The sequence below is a fragment of the Lethenteron reissneri genome, chromosome 49 (genome assembly GCF_015708825.2).
Source record: "Lethenteron reissneri isolate LAM-NWPU_2019-01 chromosome 49, ASM1570882v1, whole genome shotgun sequence".
NCBI lineage: Eukaryota > Metazoa > Chordata > Hyperoartia > Petromyzontiformes > Petromyzontidae > Lethenteron > Lethenteron reissneri.
In genome coordinates this window covers 7,441,930-7,458,058 of record NC_083827.1, presented here as the reverse complement: position 1 = coordinate 7,458,058, position 16,129 = coordinate 7,441,930, and the positions used below count along the sequence as shown (strand labels likewise).

Below are 16,129 nucleotides of genomic sequence, written 5' to 3'. Positions count from 1 at the left end.
AAATACTCTAAATGCGTGATGCTGGTAGGAACCCCCTGGTTACACCAGCCCACAGGGGATTATTGTGTCCGTCCGTCGTGCATCCAAAAAGGGGAGGGGTGGGGCTGGGTGGAGAGGGGCTGGGTGGGGAGGGTGGGGAGAGGCTGGTTGGGGAGGGTGGGGGTGGGAGGGGTGGGGCTGGGTGGGGGGTGGGAGGGGTGGGGCTGGGTGGGGAGGGGCTGGTCACCCCGTGGTGCCCTTATAAAACTCAAAGTTTAATCTACTCACGCCGGCTTGTGCCTGACCTCACAGTCAGGCATATTTGCGGAATACACCACGCCGCCGTTGACCCTGGCCATTGACCGAGCAACCCAACGTTCCTACCAGCTCCCTCCGCAGGAATGTGTTGTTAAATCGAAATGTGGAGGGGAAAATCGGGCTCTGGAGACCACCTGGAGAAGATTTCAGGCGTGTGTTGACAATGATGGCGAACAAGTGGAGACTCGTCTTCTTGGTTCTTTCGGTAAAGTCACGTAGAAGGGAAATAATAAAATAATGAAAAGAAAACATAATAACAGCGTCATTCAGACGCTGTCTCCCCGACAGACCTGGTCTTCACCTGAGAACGGCTGCTTGCGTTGTGGCCGAAACGTCGTGAGAATTATTTTATTGTTTTATTTTTATTATTTCCCTTCTACGTGACTTTACCGAAAGAACCAAAAAGATGAATCCCTGCAGTCACGAAAACTTTAAATCGAAAGTTAATTATTTTATTATTTTTATTATTTTATTATTTCCCTTCTACGTGACTTTACCGAAAGAACCAAGAAGATGAATCCCTGCAGTCACGAAAACTTTAAATCGAAAGTTAATTATTTTATTATTTTTATTATTTTATTATTTCCCTTCTACGTGACTTTACCGAAAGAACCAAGAAGATGAATCCCTGCAGTCACGAAAGCTTTAAATCGAAAGTTAATTATTTTATTATTTTTATTATTTTATTATTTCCCTTCTACGTGACTTTACCGAAAGAACCAAGAAGATGAATCCCTGCAGTCACGAAAGCTTTAAATCGAAATTTAAGTGGAGACTCTTTTACTTTTGAAGCTATTAACATACATTTGTTATCATGTGACAGTGTCGGAATCCATACTCTTGAGTTCTTTCGGTAAAGTCACGTAGGTAGAAAAATAATAGATCACGACGTTTCGATCGCAACACAAGCAATCGGCATCAGGTGGGACAACCACAGCGGTGTTTTCTCGCCGCGGTTGTCCCACCTGATGACGATTGCTTGTGTTGCGATCGAAACGTCGTGATCTATTATTTTTCTACCTACGTGACTTTCCCGAAATAACCAAAGAATATGTTACAGTGTTTTATCCGTTCTTTTCTTCCATTAAAAACGACAGTCCCATGTAAGTGCTAACATTGTTTTGAAGCACCCTGTATGCAGGCGTCAGGGTCGGGATCGAACCCACGACCTCCTGTATACCAGGCAAGGTAGTTAACATCTCCTAGCCACCGTGGCGTCCTACTAGGTTGTGGAATCGCAGAAACACTCATGGTCGCCCATCCAGGTGCTATCCAGGTTCAACCTGCTTACGCTTCCAAAATGTCTCGATCAGGTGCATATATTATTTTTATTATTCTATTTTGTGTTTATATAAGCCGGCGGCGGTCAGTGAAGGAAGTGACGGAATGAATGTAGGGACAGGGGCTGGGAATGGAGCTGGTGTTGCTGGGGTAGGTAAGGCAAAAAAAGGTGGAATGTGATGTTTTTTGGCCAATACCAGTTACATTTTGCCGGGTTTTTGTTGTTGTTGTTTTACGAGGTGAGGAAACAGGTAGTACCCGGAGGAAATCCATGCAGGACAGGGGAAGAGCGAAGACATTTTTAGACAAAACATCATTTCCAGGAATGTTCCGTCTCCATTTCGGGAGTAAACAACAATCCCCCCCAAAAAATCATCCCACTGCGGTCAATTCAACGAATTTTGTCAAAACAACACTCTGTGGATCCACCGCTACACTCAAGGCACGCAACAACGAACAACGTCCACGGATGACGTCTCAATGGAGTTAACGTTGCCAGCACTTTCCAAGCAGGCTGCGTTGAGCTTCATAATAGAAACTGTGCACGGTTCCTTGGGTGTCCGGCTGGAAAAAAACTTGATAACCCACGAATATATATTAGCGATAAAACCTTTAACACCTGGCACCACCACCAGCACGTAAAGGGGATTCGAGTTGAAGATTTAATGCACGGGGAGAGAGAGTGAGAGAGAGAGGAGCGGGAGAGGAGAACTCCGCGGTCCGGACAGGTGGACCAGTCGGTCCAGACGGGAGGACCAGTCGGTCCAGACGGGAGGGCACGGGGTTCCGCACGGGAGGACACGGCGGTTTTTATGGGAGTGCTTGGCGGTCCGGACACCAGCGGGCCCATCCATTCCGCACGGAACTTTCACCTCCTGCTGCCGCGGAACGGCTGCTGCTGCTGCCCCCCGTGCCCGGTGGAGCCAATGGGCACGAAGGCGTGCTGGCGCCCATCGCCGGCGCCGAGGCAGACTTCGCGGTAATGCACGTAGCAATCCTGGCACGTCACCTTCTGGCACGAGCGGCAGTTGAGGGCGCCGTTCGCGTCTCCGCAGAAGCCGCAGTGGATCGTCGCGAGTGACGGTTTCGCCGGCACCGCCGCCGTCACCCCCTGTTGCTGCTGCTGCTGCTGCTGGTGCAGCTGCTGGCTCTTGATGCTGGACTCGGAGCGCCGCAGTTTTGGCGAAGCGCCGTCGTCTGCTCCCTTGCACGCGTGCAGCTGCATGCACGACTCGCACAATGGGTTCCGGCAGTAGTGGCACTTCTCCACCGCGGCAACGCGGCACCGGTAGCAAACGTCGTACGTCGCGGCGCCAATGTCACCGCAGCTCTTGCCGACGCTGCCGGAGCTGCCGGCGCCGGAGTCCGACGAGACGACGGGGTTCGTGGCGCGGCGTTGGTTGCCGCGCATGGACGCGCTCTGCTGCTGGTGGTGGTGAGAGGGGGGTGCTGGTTGGCGCGCCACCATCTCGGCCCCTGTCCCCGAAACGTTGGCGCCGGCCTGGAATCGGCCGCGAAAGTCCGCGCGGTCGCTCGGCGAGCTGCTCATGCGCATGAGCGACGGCGTCGGCCGGAGAATGGTTTCGTCGCGGTCGGCCGCGCCACCACCACCGCCGTCACCACCGACGTCGTCTTCGTTGTCCTGCGCCAACGCGGCCGCGATGGCGGCGTCGTTTCGCTCCCGCGAAGCGCGATCGGCGCTGCTTAGCACCGCCGGCAGGATCTCCGGCGCTTCCACGGCCTGCCCCGAAAACGACGCCCCGTGGAAACTCGGTACCCCGCCGCAGCCGCCAACACCGTCGTCGTAACCGTCATCGGCGGTGGCGCCGGTCGTGGCGGCGGCCGCTTTGCCGGCGTCGCCGTTCGCCATCTCGGCGGTCGCCGCCGCCCGCGCCAGCGCGGCGACCTGCGCCTCCAGGCCGCCGCGCGTGCCCCGCCGGCGCTCGCGCACCACGTGGCCTAGCGGGAGGCGGAGGGCGCCGGCGCGAGTCGCCATCTCCTCCATGAGCCGGCACTCGGCGGCGGCGAGGAAGAGGTCGAAGGCGACAGCCAGGGCGACGTCGGGCTGGGAGCGGCCGCGACGCTCGTAGGCGACGGCGGCGCCGTCGGCGCCGTCGGCGCCGTCGCTCTCCGGCGGGCAGCGGTTGAAGCCAAGCAGCTGGAGGATGCGTTCGGTGTCGTCTTTGCGCAGGACGCCGCGAACCCAGTAGACGAAGGGCCCAGAGAAGGCCTGCGCACGGACAGGTGGACAGCGACGGAGCCGTTAGTTTAGCCGGGGCTCAGGCGCCCACCGCTGCTGCGGAGTGCTCAGCGTGAACGGTGTTGTGCGTGCAGTTTGTACATTTACAGGGACTCGTCTAAGTACGAACATTCGACGTAGGAACTTTCATAGATACGAACAAACCTGTGCGTTTGTCCAATCGCCGATTCGGACCGAGAGTCATAAGTGCATAGATGGCGGTGGTGGCATCTACATGTTTAGACCATGAAGAACCAGTGGCATCTACATCTACGGGAGATTATATAACTTTTAAAGCCATTCCCCGTATTTAGTGTACACGCCGTACAACTTGTTTTGAACCTAACGCGTTCATAAGTAGAGTCTCTGTATTTGTTCGTGGTACATGTGGTCCATAAACTCCTTTCTGTCACCACGCATTAAAGTTAAAGCATTAAATGACTATGACTGGTGGTCTCCGAACCCAAGTTTAGGCAGCGTTTTGTACGCGAGTACACGCCACTGAATCACAATCAGAATATGTATTGATGCTGCAGGAATCCGGCGGGTTCAGAACTTTACAGCAACAAACAGCACAAAATCACGATAGGCGTGCAAAGTATAGGAAAGGTAAGCAAATGACTTTGAAAATAAATAAGTAAAACTACCTTATTTTTTTCCCCGGCAAAGCCCATTGGCCACAAATGACAGCTCAACGAAGCGGCTCATCACGTGGCAAGTTATCGCAGAAAAATTATCGAAATAATCTAAACTGGACTGGGGTCCCCCAACAAAAAAACAAAGGCAAAGATCCCCATGTAGCCTCAGCAGACTGTTGGGGCAAGTGCTGTTAGCGAGCACCCATGAAGGCCGGCGCGGCACACGAGGGGGTGGGTGGCCAACACCACGCCCGGCCGCCTTTGTCACCCCATTAGCGATACTCATTTGAGGCTGAGTCGACCGCGGGGAGGCTTAGGACCAGTTCAGACAATCGTCACAATGTGTTGGCCGCGAGCGGGAATCGAACCCGGGTCTCTTCCGGGTTCGTAGCGCAGCGCAGCGCTAACCGCTACCGCTCCCAGCGCAGCCCCGAATGAAGTCGCGGGCTGGGGATGACATCAGTGAGACACCGCAGTTCCCCGAGAGAGGACCACACGTGGCATCTGGATATATTGTGGATGTAAAATGATACAGGGTTCCCTCGGTTTTTTTTTTCGCGAGGGATACGCTGCGGAGATGCTCGTGAATATAAAATTCGACCTCAGATAAACGCATAAGCTATTAAGTACGTGTATAGGAATGGATGGTAATAACTCTAAAGCCATTTATTAAAATATATAGTGAAGACGAATAAATATTAAAGTATTAAATGTCATTACTTTATCCCATCACATTCTCTCTCATCACTTTATTTCATCACTTTATTTCTCTCTCTCTCTCTCGATGCGGATAGCCAAAAATCGCGGATAGCCAAGTTCATGAATAACGAAGGGAACACTGGGCATGCGCGTAAAACGATTTATGGGGTTCACCGATTGGACGACTGATAATACTAACCATGAAGCACCGGGGTAACATCGACTGGAGTTGTGTGGTTCGCGGGATCGGGTTGATTTATGGTCGAGTGTTACTGTCAGTGTTTCCCGTGATGCCGTTCTGATCTCTTTCTGACTGTCTCTGCCCTGATCTCTATCTGACTGTCTCTGCTCCGATCTCTATCTGGTTGCCTCTGCCCTGATCTCTGTCTGGCTGTCACTGTTCTGATCTCTATCTGGCTGTCTCTGTTCTGATCTCTATCTGGTTGTATCTGCCCTGATCTCTGTCTGGCTGTCACTGTTCTGATCTCTATCTGGTTGTCACTGCCCTGATCTCTATCTGGTTGTCTCTGCCCTGATCTCTATCTGGCTGTCTCTGTTCTGATCTCTGTCTGGCTGTCACTGTTCTGATCTCTATCTGGTTGTCTCTGCCCTGATCTCTATCTGGTTGTCTCTGTTCAGATCTCTGTCTGGCTGTCTCTGCTCTGATCTCTATCTGGTTGCCTCTGCCCTGATCTCTGTCTGGCTGTCACTGTTCTGATCTCTATCTGGCTGTCTCTGTTCTGATCTCTATCTGGTTGTCTCTGCCCTGATCTCTATCTGGTTGTATCTGCCCTGATCTCTGTCTGGCTGTCACTGTTCTGATCTCTATCTGGTTGTCACTGCCCTGATCTCTATCTGGTTGTCACTGCCCTGATCTCTATCTGGTTGTCTCTGTTCTGATCTCTATCTGGTTGTATCTGCCCTGATCTCTGTCTGGCTGTCACTGTTCTGATCTCTATCTGGTTGTCACTGCCCTGATCTCTATCTGGTTGTCTCTGCTCTGATCTCTATCTCGTTGCCTCTGCCCTGATCTCTGTCTGGCTGTCACTGTTCTGATCTCTATCTGGCTGTCTCTGCTCTGATCTCTATCTGGTTGCCTCTGCTCTGATCTCTTTCTGACTGTCTCTGCCCTGATCTCTATCTGGTTGTCACTGCCCTGATCTCTATCTGGTTGTCTCTGCTCTGATCTCTATCTGGTTGCCTCTGCCCTGATCTCTGTCTGGCTGTCACTGTTCTGATCTCTATCTGGCTGTCTCTGTTCTGATCTCTATCTGGTTGTCTCTGCCCTGATCTCTGTCTGGCTGTCACTGTTCTGATCTCTATCTGGTTGTCACTGCCCTGATCTCTATCTGGTTGCCTCTGCCCTGATCTCTGTCTGGCTGTCACTGTTCTGATCTCTATCTGGCTGTCTCTGTTCTGATCTCTATCTGGTTGTCTCTGCTCTGATCTCTATCTGGCTGTATCTGCCCTGATCTCTGTCTGGCTGTCACTGTTCTGATCTCTATCTGTCTGTCTCTGATCTGATCTCTATCTGGTTGTCTCTGCTCTGATCTCTATCTGGCTGTATCTGCCCTGATCTCTATCTGTCTGTCTCTGTCTCTGATCTCTATCTGTCTGTCTCTGATCTCTGGCTGTCTGTCTCTGTCTCTAATCTCTATCTGTATGTCTCTGCTCTGATCTCTATCTGTCTGTCTCTGCTCTGATCTCTGTCTGGCTGTCTCTGCTCTGATCTCTATCTGTCTGTTTCTGCTCTGATGTCTATCTGTCTGTCTCTGCTCCGATTTCTACAATGTTGTACTTCGTCACTCATGCAAATCGTGGCATCTCGAGTTCTCACTTGGTTACAATAAAATCGACTTGAGACTCGGCACAAACGCTGGAATGTCATTGCTGCTGCTGCTGTTTTGGTAAAAACCCCGTCGCCGTGACACCAGTTCAGGTTTTAGATTCCATTTTCCTTCCACTTTCACTTAAAAGCACACGACGGTGCCTTTAAAAGATGCCCATTTCCCTTGTACAGCCCAGAACCAGCAGTGGAAATCGTTCCCCTCCAGTCTACGGCAAGATGTAAACCAAATCGCTTGGTATACAGAACGTTGTGGATACGATTCAGACCCTGACACCTGCTGTATATTTGAAGTTTGCGTGTCTCTCTCCCCGTGGTGGCATGGCTTTTTCTACGGGTCCTCCGGTTTTTTCCTCCACATTTAGAATCAACATCACGCGTTTAGAGTATTTGGCTGCTGTACATTACCACGTGGTGATGATAATCCCACTTCGTTGAGCTATCATTTGTGGCCAGGTCACTTCTGAAAAAGAGCTACATAGCTCGGTTGGACTTGCCTGGCCAAGTAAAAAATAGTTTACGTTGAACTTCTGTTGCACCGTGCGCAGGGGACGAGTTAGTTTACCCATCGGACAACCCCCGCCAGTCACGTGACTTCTCCCCAATAAGCGGTTCTCATTTCATCGACCACGGAGCGACGACGTCGACGTCGACGACGATGGGCCGAGTCGATCCCCACCACCGCCACCCTCCCCGGCGCAACGAGAAGTCGAACTCGCCGAGACAGCCAGCGAGCGGACGGGAGGCGGGTGCCGTGGCTGTCGCCTGTTTGGTTTTTCGTCTCGTCCGCTACCGGGACGAGGTTCATCACGCCATGGGTAGGGGGGGGGGGCGGAAGGCCAAGGTGGAGGTAGGGGGGGGGCTGTGTCGTGTGTCGGGTGAGAAGGGGGGGGGGGAAACACGTCGAGAATTTGCGCGCATGTCGTTAAAATCGTCCCAGGGACCTGTCTATGTGTCTGTCTGTTAGTCTGTGTGTCTGCGTGTCTGCGTCTCCCCTTCACTGTGTCTCTGCGTGTCTGCATCTCTCAGTCTCTGCGTCTCTCTATCTATGCATCTCTGTGTCTCTGCATCTGTCTATCTGTTAGTCTCTGCGTGTCTGCGTCTCTCCGTCTCTGTGTCTCCCCTTCACTGTGTCTCTGCGTGTCTGCATCTCTCAGTCTCTGCGTCTCTCTATGCGTCTCTGTGTCTGTCCATCTGTCCATCCGTGCGTGTCTGTGTCACTGCGTCTCTCCGTCTCTGTGTCTCCCCTTCACTGTGTCTCTGCGTGGCTGCATCTCTCAGTCTCTGCGTCTCTCTATCTATGCGTCTCTGTGTCTGTCCATCTGTCCGTCCGTGCGTGTCTGCGTGTCTGCATCTCTCCGTCTCTCCGTCTCTGCGTCTCTCCATTTCTGTATCTCTGTGTCTCTCCGCGGCTCTACGACAAACCTGGCAAGTTTCGCAGCCGCGGCAAAGTGTCCTCTTGTTTAATTCACGTAAGCCGTCTATAAGCTGTCTCTCTCAAACGGTTCCCATCACCACCCCCCCCCCCCCCGCCCCCCGGGCATCTGAAGGAAGCGTTAATGTTAATCTCCACTATTCCCCCGGTCCCCTGGCTCCTCGGAACGCTTACCCGCCAAAATGACGACGGTGTTTCCTCCTCCTCCTCCGCCGGGACGCCCGCCTGCCCGCATTCGCGCGCGTGCCCACCCGCGCGTGGCATTTGGACGATTTGAAGCTGCGTCTCGTTTGCCACAAGATCCCGACATTAATTCAATCTCGTAATTCCGGAGGGTGAAAACCTTATTAGATTTGCCGTCTTCCAGTCAAGTGCGTGCGTTTTTGTTGTCGACACCGCTGAATAATATTACTGTGTTTTTTTTTTATTTCCCCAAGCCGGTGTGTACACACACACACACACGCGCGTGCGTGCGCGAGTGCGTACGTGAGTAAGTGCACGTATGAGTGCGTGTGTGCACGCTTGTGTGTGAGTGCGCGTGTGAGTGTGTGTGTGGTGGGGAGCGATGGTGTAGCGGTTAGCGCGCTGCGCTATGAACCCGGCGACACGGGTTCGATTCCCGCTCACGGCCAACGCCAGTGACGATTATCTGAACCGGTCCCGGGCCTCTCCTAGGTCGACTCGGCCTCAAATGAGAACCTGGTGCGGTGGTTTAAACATCGCCACTAGGAAGACAAAGGCGGCCGGGTGTGGTGCTGACCACCCACCCACTCGTGTGTTGTGCCAGCCTTTATAGGTGCTCGCTAACAGCACTTGCCCCTACAATCTGTTCAGGCTATATGTGAGTGTGTGTGCGTGCATGCGTGCGTATGTGTGTGTTGGATGCAGTGGTTAGTGCATTGCATTACGCACCAGAAGACCTGGGTTCGATTCCCGCTCACGGCCAACATTGGTGACAAGTATGAACTGATGCTGGGCCTCCCCAAGGTCGACTCAGCCTTAAATGAGTACCTGGTGCAGTCTGGTAAACATCATCACTTGGGAGATAAAAGCGGCCGAGCGTGGGTCCGGCCACACCACCCCCTTGCGCACTCTCCTGGCCTTAATAGGTGCTCACAAATAGCATTTGCCACCACAGTTTATCTGGGCTACAGAGAAGTTCATTGCACAACAGTCAACGTGATTGTTTTAATTCTCAGAGCTGAAATTTCAGCCAATTAAAAAAGTAAGACGTGAAAATCCCATTTTAAACGAGATGTTTTCTTTTTTGTGCCATCATCTGTTCACTTGAGAACCCCAGGTTCAATCACAACTCAGTCTGTCCCAGTCTGTGGATCTCTATGCGAATCCGCGGGTCACTATTCGCGTCTTTCTGCATCCGTGCAAGTCTGCGGGTCTCTGTGTCAGCCGCTGGTGACTGGGCTGAGACAATCAGTCTACCACAACTCGATAACCCCGTTCAATGACGGGTGACTAAGACCCCGATTTGAACCCAGGCCCTGGACGTTTGCCGTCCCAGCATTTCTGACCTCCGAGGCATCCGGCCTCCACTGCTTAACGAACATTTTATAATTGGGCCAGAATATCGGTGGCGTATTACGTTAAAGGGTGCGCGTGGTTTTCCCCGCGCGTACCGGTGCCCCGTCAAGAGAGCCATGCGGTGGCGGTGGCTGCCTGTAACCCCGGCACCAGCGTGGAGACAGGCAGCGGGGGTTGGTGGATCAAGCGCGGACGTGCTGCGAAACTCGCTTCACATGGGGCGTCGCGGATGTATTCCGTACCCCTGGCTCCACTACGAGAGGGCGGTACGGGGAGATAAAGCGTTTCCCCCTCGCGCAAGGCGTGGGTGGCTCCCGCTCGTATGACGAGCACCACTCATCGTTAATCAGCTGGAAACACCTTGAGATAGAACCCCAATTCAGTGGCGGGACCCTCCAGAAAAAAGGAAAGAGTGGCTCTCTCCTGCATTAACAAGCAAATTAAATGAAAATAGGAAAATACAATGACCCCCCTCTCCCCCATAAAGCCTTTAACAGACTGTTAGGGCAAGTGCTGTTAGCGAGTAACGCCTATGAATGAACGCACTGTGCTACACGAGGGGGTGGGTGGCTGGCACCATGTCCGGCTGCCTTTGTCTCCCCAGTGGCGATGGTTAAACCACCGCACCAGGTTCTCATTTGAGGCCGAGTCGACCTAGGGGAGGCCCAGGAACAGCGGGGCTTGCCGGGTTCGTAGCGGCGGTGCGTTAGCCGCTGCACCGCCGCTCCCCACACAAAGCCAAAGATCCCCCGTATGTAGCCTTTACAGACTGTTGGGGCAAGTGCTGTCCGCATGGACACAATGCCACGCACACACAGAGGAATATCGTGTGATGAGAAACCCACACTTAAAACGAAAACTATTTTTTTTATTTTACCAGGTAAGTCCCACTGAGCTATGTAGCTCTTTATCAGAAGCTACCCAGCCACACAAATGATAGCTCAACGAAGCGGCTTATCACGACGTGGAAACTTACAGCAAGCCAAACACTCTGAAATGCACGCCAACTGTAAATGTGGTGGGAAAAAACCAGAGGACCCGGAGAAGAATCCACGCGACCACGGGAAGGGAAAGAGAGAAAGAGAGAGCACGCAAACTCCACATACACAGCAGGCGTCAGGGGTCGGGTATAAAACCCACAACCTCCTGCTTACCAGGCGAGGTAGTTAACATCTCCTGACCACCGCGGCGCCCCTGATCAGGCCTCCGCGGCGCGGCAACCGAAACACCGGCAAGCACACTCCAAATACACGGCGGGGGGCCATCGTAAGCGCCGAGGGATCGGTGTCCCCCGCCCACCCCACCCCCACCCCCGACCCACCTTGATCTGCCGAAACTCCTTCTTCCAGGGGTAGAGGAACACGTGGAGGCTCACCGTCTCGAACCAGTCGAGGCAGCGGGCGATGGCGCCCAGCCCCGGGGGCCTGGCCGTCGCTGCGAGCCCTCGACGACTCCGTAGACGTCCACGCGGCCGAACGTCGAGCCGGAGCCGGAGCCGCCGCCGGAGCCGCCGGCGGCGGCGTGCTCCCGCGAGGCCAGCAGGGACCGCGCGTCCCGCCGGAGGTCGGCGGCGTCGCCCGGGGGCCGTCGGCCGCGGCCGCCCGGCGCCGAGAGGCGCGCCTCGTGGAAGCGAGCGTAGCTCTGGAAGAGGAGGTCGCGCTGCACCGTCGCTGCGGAGACGGAGCCGGCGACGGCGACGGCGGTACCGCCGCGCGGGGCCATGGCGCGGGTGGCGGCTGCGCGCGGTCGCAAGCGGGGAAGGGGGCGGGCGGTGGAGACGGAATGAGAATTCTAGATTTGAAGCTTTCGTGACTGCAAGCATTCATATTCTTAGGTTTTTTCGGTAAAGTCATGTAGGTAAAAAATTTAAATTAATAAAAGTCAAATAAAAATAAAATAAAATAAATAAAATCACGACGTTTCGGAGGCAACACAAGCTTCCGTCTTCAGGTGGAACCGTCACAGCACGATAGCTGTATCAAGTGATATCAAGTGATACAGCTATCGTGCTGTGACGGTTCCACCTGAAGACGGAAGCTTGTGTTGCCTCCGAAACGTCGTGATTTTATTTTAATTTTATTAATTTTTATTTTTTACCTACGTGACTTTACCGAAAAAACCTAAGAATACGGAATAATAATTTTTTTATTGACACCCGGAGGAATCCGATTGGACCCATGAATCTCTTTTTTTTTTACAGACGTACTTTTACACAGACGCACATTTTTACACAGACGCACCTTTGCCACAGGTGTACAGACGTCACTGTGCCGCGCGTGTGTGTGGGGGGAAGCGTCGTGAAGTGACGCCGCTTATTTATCTATAAAAAAAATATCACACCAAGTGTTAAACCTTTGTGTTGGTTTCCGCAGGGCTTTGTCTGTTACGCAATAGCTACTGATTATTATTCATATTGTCCTATTTATAAACTGCCATCAGGCACCATGGTGCAGGCAAGTGAGGTCTCCAGGCCTGATCATCAACACTCCCTCTATCCTGGCATCTCTAATTACGCGATATGAAGGAAGGCCTATTTTGTATGTTTCTTTTAAGGCCGCAGTGTTGTTGATGAACGTGTTTAAATACGTATTGTATACTCTTTGGTTCGTTCGCTAAAGTCACGTAGGTAGAAAAATAAAACAAAATACAACTAATAATACGAACTTCCTTCGCACCGTACGCAGCCAGCCGTGCTAATCGGAGGTGTGAAGGTGTGTCGAGTGATCATTCCACCTCCCCACCCCCTAAATCTCATCAGATCTCGGAAGCTAAGCAAGATGGGGCCTGGCTGAATGGTCGCGCTGGGGGATGGGTGACCACCAACTTGGCAGAACGAAACAGAATCCGCAGACGACATTCAATCTACTGACACGGCCTTTCTGCGAGATTATATCTCACTCGCCTGGTATGCAAGGAGGTTGTGGGGTTTGATCCCAACCCTGATGCCTGCTGCTGTATATTTGGAGTTTGCGTGTCTCTCTCTCATCATCATCACGGTGGCTAGGAGATGTTAACTACCTCGCCTGGTACACAGAAGGTCGTGGGTTATTTCCCAACCGTGACGCCTGCTGTAAATTTGGATTTTGCGGTGTCTCTCTCTCATCATCATCACGGTGGCTAGGAGATGTTAACTACCTCGCCTGGTATACAGGCGGTCGTAGGTTCGATCCCGACCCTGACGCCTGCTGTATATTTGGGGTTTGCGGTGTTTCTCTCTCTCATCATCATCATCACGGTGGCTAGGAGATGTTAACTACCTCGCCTGGAACACAGGAGGTCGTGGGTTATTTCCCAACCGTGACGCCTGCTGTATATTTGAATTTTGCGTGTCTCTCTCTCCCCGTGGTCGATTTTTCTCCGGGTCCTCTGGTCTTTTCCCCTCCACATTTTTTAATCAACGTCACGCGTTTGGGGTATTTGGATGAAAACGATCTCCAAACGATAAACCCCACTTCGTTGGGCTATCATTTGTGATATGTCGCTTGTGAAAAAGTAGCCACATCGCTCAGTGGGACCTTACCTGATCAAATATTTGTTTTCATAGTAGTTAAGAACGAAACAGGTGGATTACTCCACAAATCTGACCTGTCGCCTGATGAAGCTCGTTGTAATTACTGGCGAAACGTCGTACTCAGATTGTAAATGCTGTGTGGGTTTACTCTCCAACACACCGGTGTGCTGTACTAGTGACGAATTGGCACGTTCTGTTTACGTGACAAACCTTACTAATTGGCTGTGTCGGGTGGTGGCGGGTTCAACGACACATTTATAATCACGCGATCTAACCCCCCAAAAAATATATATTCTGTACATCATGGCGTTAGTAGTTCAGTTGAATATCAGCGTCGCTGACTGAAGATAACCACACAGCTCTGGACCCATCAGCTGCAAGCTGATGGGATCGGTTGTACTGTAGTCCTGTTGCACCACCGCCTTCACCGGCCCGCGGTGACCAGCGCGGTGAAGTATGGCGGAATAAAGGGCCCGTCCATAAATGACGTCACGCGATTTTGGACGATTTTTTATCCCCCTCCCCCCCTTCGTCACATGACGTCACAAAAAGTCAGAACCCCCCCCCCCCTCAAATATTACGTCACAAAGCTCTGCCCCCCCCCCCCCCCCAAAACCATATTTCCATTTTGAAAATAAAAAATGCTTCAAATCGCTTTAAACTATTGTCATTGCAGTGCGTATTTAATGTGCCGCTGCACTCTGATGTTGCAGGAGAAAACATTTATTACAAAGTCTATTTAATTAAGTAGAACGTGTTGTCTATATTTATTTAAAGTTGCGCATTTTGATGTGACGTCACATTTCTCACCCCCCCCCCCCCTCGTCACACATCACAAATGTGTGACCCCCCCCCCCAGGTACGTGACGTCATTTATGGACGGCCCCAAACGGTGCCGTTGACGACTTTAAACGTGTGCTGTACATCATACACACGGAGATAGAGTCACAAGATAAAGATCACCCGCATAGCCTCGACGGACTCTTTGTGGCAAGTGCTGTTAGCGAGCAGCACCCAACGAAGGCCGGCACGGGTGGGGGGGTGGCCAGCACCGCGCCCCCGACCGCCTTTGTCTCCCTCCAGTGGCGATGTGCTACCACACAACCGCGTCTCAGGTACTCACTCGAGGCCGAGTCGACCTAGGGGAGGCCCAGGACCGGTTCGGACGCTCTCCGCACACAGGAAGAGGACGTGAGACCGAACAGAGGCACCACAACAACGCAACGCACGAACCACCGTTGAACACAAACGGCAAAAACTCAGCACGTGTTGTTACCTTCCGTGGTGGTGGTGGTGCTTGGTGGTGTCTCGCCGGTGATGATGGCGATGATGATGATGATGTTACATCGACGAGGAGGATGATGATGATGATGGCAGAGCGAGAGAAGGAGCGTTGTGATGTCGCGAAAAACCTTCAACAGACCATTTCCTGGTGCTCAAAAAACGTCGCCTCCCAGCGCCCCCTCGCGTCACGCAGCGCTGTTGCTGCACGTGACTCGTTTAAGGCCGAGTCGATCTAGGGGTAAAAGGCCCGTCTCTCGGCTCGTGCTCTTTCGGAGGTAAGGGGCCGTCCATAAATGACGTCACGCACCTATGGCGGGCGGGGTGTTTGAGAAATGTGACGTCACATCAAAATGCGGAACTTTAAGTAACTATAGACAACACGTTCTACTTAATTAATATAGACAACACGTTCTACTTAATTAAATAGACTTTGTAATAAATGTTTTCTCCTACAACATCAGAGTGCAGCGCCACATTAAATACGCACTACAATGACAATAGTTTAAAGCGATTTGATGCGTGTTTAATATATATTTTTTTGGGGGGGGGGCAGAGCTTTGTGACGTCATATTTGAGGGGGGGGTCTGACTTTTTGTGACGCCGTGTGACGAGGGGGGGGGGGGGGCGTCAAAAATCGTCCACGGCACACAAAGGAGGTGGGTGGCCAGCACCACGCCTTGTCGCCTTTGTCTCCCCAGTGGCAATGTTCACACACAGCACCAGGTAGTCATTTGAGGTTGAGTCGACCTAGGGGAGGCCCAGAACCGGTTTCAGATAATCGTGACTGCTGTTTGGCCGTGAGCGGGATTCGAACTCGGGTCCCCGGGTTCGTTGCGCGGCGGCGCGCTAACCGCTGCACCACCGCTCCTCCACACAAAGACAAAGACCTCCCGTATAGCCTTAACAGACTGTCGGAGCAAGTGCTGGTAGCGAGCGCCAATGAGGGCTGGCACGGCACACGAGGGCGTGGGTGGCCAGCACCACGCCCGGCCGCCTTTGTCTCCCTGTTGACGATGTTTGAGGCTGAGTCGACCTAGGGGAGACCCAGAACCGATTCAGATATTCGCCTCTGCCGTTGGCCGTGAGCGGGGTTCGTAGCACTACCGCTCCTCCACACAAAGACAAAGATCCCCACCCCTCCGTATAGCCTTGAACGGGCTATTGGGGCAAGTGCTGTCCACATGGACACAATGCCACACACACACGAAACGCAATTTAAATTTGCGATTAAACCTCCGATGTGTTTACGGGGTTCTTCTTAGCTCACGTGACCACACAGAGATATTTCACGGACTCTCTGATTTACGTGAACTCACACCGCGTGTGATGATAGACACAAGCGGGCCTAATTAAACCGTGA

At 52.7% G+C, this 16,129-nt stretch overlaps 1 protein-coding gene across 1 annotated transcript; it reads right to left on the bottom strand.

Moving 5' to 3' along the window:
• Positions 1-1,268: 1,268 nt before the first annotated feature.
• Positions 1,269-11,696, bottom strand: LOC133354866 (spermatogenesis-associated protein 2-like). Its single transcript, XM_061572018.1, has 3 exons — positions 11,452-11,696; positions 11,296-11,398; positions 1,269-3,808 (listed from the first exon to the last, which is right to left on the bottom strand). Exons 1-3 carry the CDS (start codon positions 11,694-11,696, stop codon positions 2,447-2,449), a joined length of 1,710 nt encoding a protein of 569 aa, XP_061428002.1. The 3' UTR covers positions 1,269-2,446.
• Between the last annotated feature and the right edge of the window lie 4,433 nt (positions 11,697-16,129).

What these genes read in the sequence shown, in the direction of transcription:
- LOC133354866 (XM_061572018.1), bottom strand. Translation starts at nt 11,696, where the DNA reads ATGGCCCCGCGCGGCGGTACCGCCGTCGCCGTCGCCGGCTCCGTCTCC. An exon ending in GGCTCCGGCTCCGGCTCGAC is followed by an intron (nt 11,399 to 11,451) that starts GTTCGGCCGCGT and finishes AGCGACGGCCAG; the next exon opens with GCCCCCGGGGCTGGGCGCCA. An exon ending in AGGAGTTTCGGCAGATCAAG is followed by an intron (nt 3,809 to 11,295) that starts GTGGGTCGGGGG and finishes GTCCGTGCGCAG; the next exon opens with GCCTTCTCTGGGCCCTTCGT.